The sequence below is a fragment of the Pteropus medius genome, unplaced genomic scaffold (genome assembly GCF_902729225.1).
Source record: "Pteropus medius unplaced genomic scaffold, Ma_sr-lr_union100, whole genome shotgun sequence".
Lineage (NCBI taxonomy): Eukaryota > Metazoa > Chordata > Mammalia > Chiroptera > Pteropodidae > Pteropus > Pteropus medius.
The window spans coordinates 3,874,084-3,887,058 of record NW_024356249.1 but is presented as its reverse complement, the minus strand read 5'-3'; the positions used below and the strand labels follow the sequence as shown (position 1 = coordinate 3,887,058).

Here is a 12,975-nt window from a genome sequence, read left to right as displayed (position 1 = left end):
TGACTCTATGATTTTTAAGGGCTATTTTGCTCATCGCTATCAAAGAGGAAAATAGGGATGTGAAGTCGAATGTTTTAGATCTAACTAACTTCGGAATCATAAATACAAAGAATCTGAGGAATAAGGTGTTTTGTTGTTGTTGTTGTTGTTGTTGTTGTTATTGTTGTTGTTGTTGTTGAGGTTTTTAATCAAATTGAGCTCTTGGAGTAAAGTTTAAACATTTATTCTTAGCAGCTAACGCTTGTTTCTTCTTTTTCTAGGGCATATACCAAAGGGTACTCAGTGTTGCAGCTAAAACCAGGGGCTTTCGCTTGAAACAAACTGAAATTGTTTTATCATTTATATATTCAACTGAGGTTTAAGTGAGGGAATCTCTGACCATAGCCCAATCCCCCATTTGTGTTAACTTTACTTAACACAAAAGTTGACACTGCTCTTGACTCCAAAACTTAAACAACAAAATAAAACTCTTCACATCCACTCACATATTCAAGGCTCACACTGCATTGCAAAAGACACACCCAAGGGAATTATCAAATAAGACTACATCAGTATTTATCTTAAAACAGAGACGTTCAACCATTTTTGCTCAAATACTCCCTATCATATAAAATATATATATACTCTTTTATACATTTTATACTTAACATGTTCATAAGTTTAGATGCAAAGTTCAATACTTTTAGCAAAATAAATTCGAAGTTTTAAAATAATTCTGTTATATCACTCTTGTAATCTTATCCAATAGGATGTAAACACCATAGCGATTTGATACTCACTGATGTAAAAGGAAAGTTTTCCGATCGGAGCAGGCCTTTGCCGGATCTCAAACTGGTTGTGCTGTTTCCATGCAACTGCCTTTGACCAGCTGAAGCTGACAAGCCATGACGTTTGTCCCACAGCTCAAGCTGATACATAACAAACACCTTAGAGTGACCCAGGCACAGGCCCGCTCCAACCTAATTGAAAACTTTTTTCTGACTAATCGAAAATGGCTCCTGTTTTAACCAACTATCCACAGACCTATGGTCTACTTCTGTCCTATCCAGAATTAGTTAAGGGCACAACCTCCGACCTAATTTAATTAGCAAAGCCAATAGGTATCGCTCGATCCCTCTCCTAGTACCTACAAATTGTTGACTTTTTCTTCTCAGCAAACTATTCAATCCATTTTTCCACTGATATGTGTACCTTTGCCTCACAATGCGAAACTGACTATCAGGCTAGCTTTATAATAGCTTTTTCCTTTGTTTTTATCATAGTATAAATACGGTAGCATTAATACCCTAGTTAATGCAAGAATAGGGTTTATTTAGTCATGGAAAATTGAATTTCCCTGAACTTCCTATGTTTCCTATACTGATTTTACTGGTCTTAAGCTAAAATTTTCATAAGCATTTGAGATTTTCAAAATGTAAACACATGTGGTCATCTAAATTGAATTATAATAAACAATGGGTTTATAAATGGAATTTTAATGAGCGATGTCTTCATAACTTCTGACAGTGCTGCAAATTATGTGAACCTATAGTTACTTTATTAGAATTATCTTTGAATAATCTAAATTCTTGCCTTTTGGGTTTAATTATAACATACTTCACAGCATTCATTAAAGGCTCTGAACATTTGTCAATGCTCTTATTGTCCACAATATGCTCACGGTCCAGGGTAAACACTGACTTACTCACACAGATAGACATTTTGTTCTTCCTGAACACAGCATTCTGCCATTCTTCCACTCTAATGTTGTTAATAACTACAATATTTTAATTAGAGCCAGTCAGTCTCATTATCCTCAGATAGTTTCGGCTTTTTCCATTAATTTATCTACTACAAGCTGCAGACCATGAATTGAGTCTCCGGGTGGGGCAGCAAGGCAAAAATTTGGGCATAGGATTCTCCGTATAAGTTAAGGCCATTACCACAAACGTGTCAGACCATATGAAGAGCCTAAGATATGATTTTTTAATTAGACTGATTTTTTCTATTTCTGAGGCAGGTAACTTCATGGAAGAAGACAGCTTAACCTAGGACCTTAGAATTAAGGTATATTTGAAATTAAATCTATAACAATGGCTATTAATTTACATTTTAATTTACATTTTAATGATTTTTAACTGTGATGTTTATATTTCATATGGTTATGACCATCCTGATTCTAGGATGTAAATACTTTATACGAATAGTTAGTGTTATATTTCGTATGACCAAAACTGCTTTCAAAACTTTAACTGTTGGGTTTATTTCTTTGTCCTAGAATACCACCCATGGGACAATGGGCTCATAAGTGCAGGAGCCATGGTGGCAGAGATGAACGCTATGTTTGGTCTAACAGCATGGGCTTCCACTCACTGAAACTGAGCTAGCCACTGCTGAATGTGTAATCTTCCAGCAGAAGACGTTAAAGCAGAACACCCAATATGGCGCCATCCCTCAAAAGGCACAACCAGCTACTTGATGGCAAGTCGATGACACTGAGCCCCTTCCTTGATGTACGGAGCAGCAACTCACTCTGACTGGAATGGACACACAATCTGGGTATGGGTGAATAGCACCACGCGAGGGCTCACAGAGTGTTAGACCCACCAACACAGGATCCTGCGTGACATCGTGTCAGACCAGAGAAATCATTTTACAGCAATGGCGGTGCAGGAGTGAGCATATGGCCATGAGATATACTGGTCCTGTCACACCGCACATCACCCAGAAGCTGCAGGCTGACAGAGATGGAATGGTCTTTTGAAAGTATAACACAGGCTTCGGCTTTGTGAGGCTACTCTATGAGCACCATACGCCATATTCACTAAATCCATGATCTTTTAATGGTGTTGTGTTTCTATGGTAAAATACATGGATGCTGCCATCAAAGGGTGGGAGCAGGAGTGGCCCTGCCTACTGTCACTTCCACTGGCTCACCTGGAATTTGTGCTTCCTGTCCCCACCACTCTGGGCTCTGAAGGTCTGAATCTTAAATAGGGAACATCTCTATCAGGAGACATAACAGGAGGTCCTTAACCCTTAAACTACCACTGCACCCAGTTACTTTGGGGTCTTTGAGATTTTTGTGTCAAGAGACTAGCAAGCACGGACAGAGTCACCATCTTGGCAAGTCGTCATCTTGATCCTGATCATTAAGTGGAGGTATAGCTGTTACTCGACAGTGGAGGCAGAAAGAATATCCACTGGGACATCCTTTCTAAATAATTATGATGGTAAATGGACAAGTGCAGCAGCCAAGGTCAAAGGATCAGACTGCTCAGGGTAAGGGTCTTTGTCACCCCAATAGGTAGGTAGGTCACTGTTAGAGACTGAATGTTTATGTTTCCTCATCATTCATATGTTGAAACCTCATCCTCAGTGTGATGGTGTTTGGAGGTGGGACCTTGAGAAGTTATTAGGTCACGAAGGTGGAGTGTTCATGATGGGATTAGTATCCCTAAAAGAGACTCTTAGAGCCCCCTTGCCCTTCCTGCCATGTGAGGACACAGCGAGAAGACTCAGTGAGTAAGAAGCAGGTTCTCGCCAGAAACCAAATCTGCTAGCATCCTGATCTTGGATCCCCAGCCTCCCGACTGTGAGAAATAAATTTCCGTTGTCTCGGTATTCTATGATAGCAGCCCAAACAGACTAAGAAAGTCACCTAGACCAGAAGCGTGGAGAGTGAGATGAATACAGAACGGGTCTTTGAAGAGAATGACAATGATCAGTTGCAGGTTTAAGACCAGCTGCCACAGAGAGGGTTAGCGTTTACCCCGCTAACCCTCTTCTTACATGTTTCCCCAGGACATAAGACCGACCAGAATCCTGAAAGAGCTGTTCTGAAACGTACCCTATGAAGCCAGAAGTGCTGAGAAGCACAAGGGACAAAGATGAACTATACTGGGTGCCGTGGCGTTCCACCCAGTAACTCTGCTTTAGGCCTGAGGCACCCATCTCATTGCCCCAGTTGACAGGAGCGTTGGAGGCTGATGGCACCTTCTCAACTTTAGGAATTGCCCTACGCCTAAAAGAGTCATCTCGGCCAAGGACAGCCCATGTCCAGTGACAACTCCGAGGGGCCATTCCAGCTCCTTACGGGGCTGGCCGAGGCCTGGGTCGTGGCTGCACTGCAGTCACAGGTGCAAACTGAATGACTTAGCCACTGGGGACTGCAGCAAGGAGCTCTGTTTCTGAGCTCCCAACCCCTTTCCCCTTTAAAAAATATCATTTAATTAAATGTATTGAGGAAACATTGGTTAATGACATTATATAAGTCTCAGACATACAATTCTATAATACAATATCTGTATACTGCATAGTGTGCTCACCACCCAGAGTCTAGTCTCCTTCTGTCACCATATATTTGACCCTCTTTACCCCCATGATTCTCTCCCCGCCCCCTTCCCCTTTGGTAACCACCATATTGTATGACCGACATAGAAAAAAGTTGTACATATTTAGGATATAAAACCGGATGAGTTTGGAGGTATAAGTATACACCTGTGAAACCATCATCACAGTCCATTCCATAAACATATCTATCACGTCCAACGGTTTGCTCCCAGACCCTTCAGATCTACGATGCAGTGTTGTCGACTCTGGGCACGACGCTGTGCGGTACCTCTCCAGCACTCATCCATCACGCATAACCGAAACTCTGTAGCTTTGCCTCGCTCCTCCCATTTGCCCTTCTTCTGACAAATCTGGAGGACTTTATGCTAAGTGAAATAAGCCAGACGCATGAGGACATGGTACCACCTACATGAGAAATCAAAAGTAGTCAAACTCACAGGAGCAGGGATCAGGATGGTGGTTGCCCTTGTCTTTTTCTTGATATTCAGACAAGGACAGAGAGAAACACTAGGCTTCCAGTAGCTCTGCTGGCCGGGGCTCCAGGGAGAGGCTTGATTTCCTTGTCCTTGTTCTATTACTCGCTCGGATCGGCAGAGAATGGTGCTTTAAACCGATAAGGAAACATCCTTAAAAGCCCCAGGTCAGGATTTTTCATTATTTTTAGACTCTTGAATTTCTTCTACTAGCCACATAATATCTCAATTGCACTCCCCTATGGAATGTTTTTAATCATTTTGTCATTTCTGCATTACAAAAATGCTATTAAGTATACTTCCTTGAGATGTGTCTATTTTAACTACTGCACTGTAAGTTCATTTTAAATTAGTCTTTAACAATAGTCATTACAGTAAAGAGTAGTTTTGATATGTTCCATTTAATTAATGCTACATGCTATTTAAGTTACTTAAACTAATTACATATGAAATTACATATGATTTGTGGACAAATAATTCATAACGATGTAGCATGTTTGGTTAAGAAACTGAAGGTATCAAACATGTAGACCAAAGTCTAACGATGTGTTATTATATTAAAAAACTGCTTTCAAGATTTGATGTTTGAAATTCTAAATTTATAGTTTTAAAAAGCGCATTTATTTTTATAATTTTTATACACGTTTCTAAACGAAGAAATAAAAGATAAGGTTTCAAACTGTGGTTGACAAGCATACTTCTGCAATCCCTATAGTACTGGGTTTGGATGCTTGGTTCCTTCAAAATAAAAGGTCAAATCAGCTGTAATCGTAACTACACCTTTTCTTTGCCTATTGATTTTTAAAAGACTAAGAACAACTTGGTGTTGAAAAAAACGCTGATTGAATGAATGCAACGTACAGATCTGGTGAAGATCACTAGGAGGTGCGTTTGCAGAATAAGTGTGCACCCTGCCTTTACCCACTGACTGAAAACAGCTTTACATTAACCAGTGTGTGCTAGGTCAATCCCATTGCTCTGCAGATCCACTGTCCATCTTTGGTCCACTGTAAATAGTTGACTTGTGTGGGTTTCCTCAACACTGTCCCTCCCTTGTGCTCTGGTTTTTACTGGGTTTGCCACTGGAGATTATTGTGAGTGAAGCTGAGATATTTATTCTTCCAATTGATATGGTGCCTTGAGCTGGCTAAATCTCATGTCTAAAGGTTACAGCTCCTGTGAAATGGTGCTCTCAGTCCCTGACATCTTAGGACTTGACTTGACCATGGCCCCCAGCTGTTAGTAGCCTCAGGGCTCTTCACTATCCCTTGGGGTTTCTCTACAGTCTATATACACACTTAAAATATTCTCTTTATGAAAAACTCATCAAATTACATAATTCGAGTGTGGGTGTGCCATCTCTGTTCTGCCTGGACCCAGATTCATACATAACATAGGACCGTGAAAGACAATCATGTGGAAGGATGGGATGGTCCACAAACATCGTGGCAGCCTGAGGTTAGGCAAATGATAAGCAACTGAGCAACTGAATCACGAACTCATTCATCTGATACCCATCAAATGCCATACACTCAGCCAAACACACATTCAAGGCTCAAGAGAAAATCAGTCCAAATATTTATTTTATTGCTAATTTAAAAAGTAAAAACTGAAACCATAAAGACTCTTTAACCATAAACTCTCAAACAGCCTAAAACATTTGCAAACCATCAGCTGGAAAAAAAAGCTTTGCTAAGTGGCATGATTATTTTTCACGTCATCTCAAAGGAATAATGTGATAGGGGTGTATGTGTGTGTGTGTGTGTGTGCGCGTGTGTGTAGGTAGGGCATGGTTTTGAAATCTCTGGATATGTAAGAATGTATACTCTACTGATGAAAATTATGCATAGCACCAAAGTTTGAAATAAATTTTCAATCACTTAATCTGTAAATGGACGTACAGCAACTAAGCTTCCCTCCAATCCAGGGTAGAAGCCAGGATCCAAAGAAATGTCACTTACTATCCGCCAAGGAGACACAGGTCTAAGACAGTCCCATGCCATACTGCTTGAGTCTCTGGGAATTCATGAGCAGCTGGGTTATAAACACAGGAGATGACTATACTAGCACAATATTATGGAAACACCATAGGAAGAGTTGGGATGACTGGCTTCCCCATGGGGAGGCGTGAGGAGCATGATAGCTGTGAGTGCCCCAGGATGGTGGCCTGAGAACACTGGGCAGGAAAGGAAACGCGGTCACAGTGACTCCGGGCATAGCGAGTCCAGTTCTTCTCACTTACCTGACCATGCCAACGGAAGACAAAGTCAGAAAAGGGAGTATAACATGGCACTAGGGAATACTTGTCACAAAATACATAATGGTATTGATTTTCTTTTAATAAAATTCCTCCAACTCTATTACAGCTTGAAAGGTATTGAGGTGGTGCCAGCTACTAAGCTGTCCAGTGAAGATATTTTTGTGGGAAAGTTGCAGATAGTCTTCAATCCACTAAGTAAGAGTAAATCCACAAGCCCCAAGGCAACGCCATAAAGAGACAGTGTAGATGAACCCAAGGAAGGGTCACGTGAGAGTAGAGGGCTGACCCTTCTTCCACAACCATGCAAAATAGCTGGTAAGAACCAGTGTATTCTCTCCTCCTCATCATCTTCTTTCTAATCTCCTCCACCTTTCCACCTCTTTCATTTGTCCTCTTTACAGGCTAGAAAGGAACCAACTACGAGTCAGTGAGTGAAACTGGAGAAGATAATACCGGTCATGATGGAGAGTCATAGCCTTGAGTGTGAGATATGTAGCCTTCCGAAGAAGAACCTAGTAACCAATGCATGATATTTTCTTTCAAGGCACTGTGCAAACAGCAAACTAATAAAACTTTCCCCAAGTCTCACTAGCTCTCACTTCCACCGGCAAGCAATATTTCCCTGCATCCCTCTATTATTAAAAATGCCATACTGGACAGCTCATCACGGTGCTTGACCCAAAGGAGTCACATGAATAAATAAACAAATAAGAATTATTAATTGATGAAGAATATAGTCTTTCAAATGATCTTGAGCTCTACTGAAACAGAACCCCTTCCCTGAGTCCAGCTTACTATTGGTATCATTTGAAAAAATAAATCTTCGTAGTGTGATTCACCCCAGGGGAGCCCTTCATTCCTGAAGTGGATATGTGTACATCGGAAAAAGTCATAACCCAAATCTGCTGGAGTCCATAATACAGAACCTACAGAGTTCTACAGCATGGAGCCCGGAGATCCCCCAACCTCACTTTTCCAAGAAACCTTGCACCCTGAGGTCTGTAACCAGTCAAATCAAGACAAAGGGTAGGCATAACTAACCACAGATAAGAATGGTATCTTTCTCCAGAATGGATCATACCCTAAGAGAGCAGCACACATCTTGGTTCCGTGCTGTCCTCCCGCTAGACCACAATAATATGTCAACAAAAGGAGTGTTCAACAACCCAGTGACTTTCTGTTCCTGATCAAAGACACGTGGCGGGCCACTAGTCCTCAGAAGGGGGTTTTAATGAAAGAGGAACTGTTGTTTTTTAAACTATCAACAATGAAATTCACCACAAAAGAATACCCATCACTTTTAAAATATGCTAATTCCTTATATTAAGACCTCTGCCTCTTGCAGGGAGTTCTAGAACAACTAAAACACCTCACAATGAAAGGGGGAATGGAGAAATAAGGCCTTTTGGACAGTAAGTGATGTACTGAGCACTGGTTTCGGGTAACGAGACTCATCTACCTCGGGCACTTGCAAAGGCCTGAGGAGCCTCCCGCGATGGCCCCGGGGTGCTGGGCCCCTTACCTTACCACACTGCTTACATTTTCCCTCCTGCCGACGCCTGTGCACCCAGTGATGACGCACAAAATTCTGTGGGAAAACAAAATAAAACGAATATATTTAAGTTTGCAACCCCTGATGTTAGTTTTTTAATGTTTAAAGAATATAGAGTTCTGTGCCCAATGAGGTGAATGTCTGTGTGAGCTTAAATATCAAGAGAGACAGTTCTGGGTCCCATGGCTTGCCTCAGCTTCCAGGACAGTAGCATCAAGTTCAGAAATCTGTCCAGTTATCAGTGTCCATAACTCCAGGTCAGTGCAAAAACGCTACTGGGGATGAAGGAACTAGACCCTCCGTCTCTGTCTCATAGGTAAGGCGGACCTCTTCAGCCTTCGGTTTAGTCAAGTGGGAAGGACTTTCGCAGACTGTCTGTCAAAGAGTAAGGGCTGAGGGAGACCAGGGCCAAGTGCCAGTTGTACATAATTGTAGGGCACGTTATCAGAGGGTTTTACTTGTGTTATCATTATCATCCTCACTTTACAGATGAAGAAACTAGAGTATAGAGTGGTCACTTAAAATGTAACGGTCAGAACAAGGATTCAAAGCCAGGCAGACTGGCCTCAGAGCCTATTCTCTGAACCTTGTGTCGCTGTGCCTCGCCTCTGCTCTGAAAGATCAGGGTCAAGCTCTTTTAATAAATGATTTTGATGACAGTCAGTAGTAGAAATGCTAAATACATAAAAACATCAGATAGTATTCTAAGGGGGAGGAAAAGTTATTGTAATTGCTATTAGCTTAGCAAAAACTGAGGGAGAATGAACAATATCATTTATGGTAAGTGAAATTCTCTACTTGTTGAGATTATAAATCACCTAATGACTATGAATTTAAGGAGGAAAAAGGATGGAAGAATTTGACACAAATTTATGTGAAATCATGGCTGACTTGTGGGGTTATTTAGCCAGCGACAGTTCTAATCAAAAGATTAAGCCAATAACTTCCACAAATCAACAATTATTTGAAAATTTTGAGACTGACATCATTTGTGTTGCAACACATATAGTTAGTTCGGCAAGCAGATAAATAATACTATGTAGTTTCGCTTATTTAGAGAATAAAAGAAAACATTTTAAGTTATTTAAATATTAATGTATATGACTCTGCAAATTGTTAAATATTTTCAATATCAACTTTCCTAAGAAATAGGCAGGAAACTAAAAAAACTAAGCCATAGTTAGATAAAGTAACTTAAACGAAAGCACTGAAGAAGATAATACAGTTAGTGTACTAAATACATGCAGTATAATGTACTATATATATTAAAGAAGAAACTGAGTAACTCCCTGTAATCTATAGCTCTATGTTTGAGATATCAAACATCCTTCTATTAAGAGGTCTTCTTAGGCCTAATATAAATCTCTTCTACCAACACATATTTATTGAATGTTTACTTTGCTTAAACATAGTTTGAGCAAAGTAAACATTCAATAAATATGTGTTGAATGGAATTTTCAACATAATTTCTTTGACAGTTAAATCATGTAATTACCATTTTGAAGGATCACAATTACCTTTATCAATTAGAAAAAAAATTGTATAGAATCACTGCTGTTTTCTAATCCTTATTTCTCAAGCACTTTAATTCTTCACACTATTCCCTTTTGACTATTAATCATATTTCTTAAATTATTGAACTGAAATTAGACTCTGGATTCTTACACTGCAAATCGGAGCATTAATACAATATTATTAAGACAGCAGAGTCTGACACTATAACATCTTTATTGTTCATCAATAATCTCTAAATTATTCATATACTATCTTTAAGTACTGGGTAAAGATGGGGCTCTTATGGGTGTTAAAATTTTCTCAGTGACACATTATTTCAGAGTTTATATTCAGTATCATTAGCAGAAATGTATAATACAATTGTTCAATTATTTTCAGCCAGTTCAATTCCTAATATTATTCATAGAGTGCTTGAAAGGATCTTAAAATTATATTCCAATCCATAGACCTTATCTTTAAGAAAACTGAGGTCCACAAAAATTCAACTTACAGGAGTCCAACCAACATGTATGGAAAAAACCTCCATGTGTCAGACTCTCCACAAGCACAGGGTACAGTGATTAGTGATCCCTGATCTAGACTCCTGTTCTGGGGACGCTTACCACACAGTGAAAAGAAGCAGAAGTGCCATTCGAACCCAGGTCTGATTCTAAAGTGATTGTTGTTTCATTTACATCAAACATAAACCACCCAAGGTCTCTTAATTAAGAATCTTAAATGGATCAGTCTATCATAAGTTTCAACTTCATATCATCCTCTTAGACCAAGAGTTCATGAACATTTGGGGAGAATCGAGTGTGATCAACAAGTGTCTGTTGACCAAATGCATTCATAAAGGCATCCTCTGTGTTCCAGGATGATGAGTTTGGGACCAAGTCCATGAATGACCTCCTGAAGTTTACGTCCCAGAAGAAAGACAGAAACAAGCACGTGAGCATAAATAATCGTGACATATAAAGTGCTCTGAAGGAGGAGAACGAGGTGCTCTGACAAAGAACAAGGTGTGACCTTTTCAGAGGTGACCATCAAGGAAGACCTCAGAGGGGATGATATTTGAGCTGAGACCTAACTGTGAGAAACAGCTAGCCATGCAAAGAGATGTCTAGTATAGCAATGAATACACAAATATCTGAAGATGGGGAGTCCCCTGATGTACGCCTCAAGAACTGAAAGAAAGTCCATGTGACAGATGAGAGGGAGCAGAGAGCGAGGCTGAGCCCAGACTATGCAGAACTTTTCATGCTGAGCAAGGGGTCTGATTTTGCTCTAAGTGCTATGTCAACCACTGGAGAGTTTTAAGCTGGAAAATGACATGATCCAGTTTTCATTTTAAAAGATCACTCTCTTAAATCGTGCTGGTTGAAGAAGAGAATTAAGGAATTACGGAGAAGCTATTGCAGTGGTCAAAAGTGAGAAATCATGGTGCCTAAGTCAAAGGCACTGACAACCAATATGGAGGTAAATAGATGGTTTGAAATGTATTTCATAAATAAAATTGATAGGACTGGCAAATTAATTAAATGTGGTTGAGTACATGAGAGAAGGAATCAATACGACCAGTTTTCCCAATTGAAGAGTTGGATCGATAGCCATCTCATTTTCTGAGGTATAAAAGAATTGGGAAAAAAAATAGTTTTTATGATGATGAGAATAAAGAGCTTAGTTTTTAGTGGATTATATTTGAGACGACTGTGATACATTCCGTGCGTATGGCCAATGAAACTCTAAGAAGCGCGGAATAGACGTGTTAAGCCAGGAGTTGTCAGCCCAGACCTGATTGTTAAAGCCACAAGTCTGGATGAGCTCTTTTAACAAGAGTGGGGAGAGAGAAAACATGGCCAAGTATCAAGCCCAGAAGAAAATGTACAGATCAGATGGAGTGAGCAATGAAAGAGAGTGGGAAGGACTATCCGATGAAATAAGAGGAAAATTAGGAAAGACAAGAGCGTCTCAAGAAGATGGAACAATGACCATTTTGAATACATTAGAAAGATTGAATAAGAAACAAAAATCAGAAAAATATCTAATGGATTTGGCATCAGGCAGATGTTGGCAACATTTTAGAAAAAGTAATTTCAGTGAATGGAGGAGAGACTAAAAACCAGATCAGAACAGGTTAAAATGATTAGGAGATATGCTATTTCTATTTAACACACTTTCTGGAAGTTCAGCAGTGAACACAGAACTGAGAATCAGAGCCACAGTTAAGACACAGTTGGTGATTAAGAAATATTTTTTTAAAGATAGGAGCTATTGAAGAATGTTTATGCTGATGGAAATACTCTAGAAGGGAGGGTTGAAAATGTAGGAAAGGAAAAGCTATCAAGTCCTTGATAAGACAAAGGAGGGTGTCCAAAATACACAGGGAGGGTCTGACTTCATAAAAGAAAAGTGATACAGTTAGTGAAAACTAAAAAACAAAACAAAACACTGTGCCTTAGAAAATTACACATATAATAAAGAGAAAGAGAGAGGCAGAGAGAGGCAGAGAGAGAGAGAGAGAGGGAGAGAGAGAGAAAGAGAGAGAGAGATTAAGGATAGGGAGCTAAAGGTGTACACATGAATGCTCTGGATGGAAATTTATAAACTCTAGCTTAAAAACACAACACTATTTCTTCTGTTGTTCAAACGAAATTTCTCCTTCATTTGAGCTATCACTGAGTTATCTCCCCGCCAATTCTCTGTGTGACCCATAACCTTCCTGCTGACATAGTGGACAAGCACCGTGGGAGAGGACAACTGATGGGGACAACTCTTTTTCCTCTATCCGCAGCCTCCACTCCCAGCCTGTTCTCTTTTCACGTTTTCTCCCAATATCCTTGTGTTAGTCAGCGACAATGAGG

General features: G+C 39.9%; 1 protein-coding gene across 1 annotated transcript in view; it reads right to left on the bottom strand.

Moving 5' to 3' along the window:
* Positions 1 to 12,975, bottom strand: part of DGKI (diacylglycerol kinase iota) — a 375,451-nt gene that overhangs the window by 206,600 nt on the left and 155,876 nt on the right. Inside the window, exon 6 of the mRNA XM_039860746.1 lies at positions 8,588 to 8,653. Within this exon, the coding sequence (XP_039716680.1) occupies positions 8,588 to 8,653 (66 nt within the window). The remainder of the gene's footprint in view (positions 1 to 8,587; positions 8,654 to 12,975) is intronic.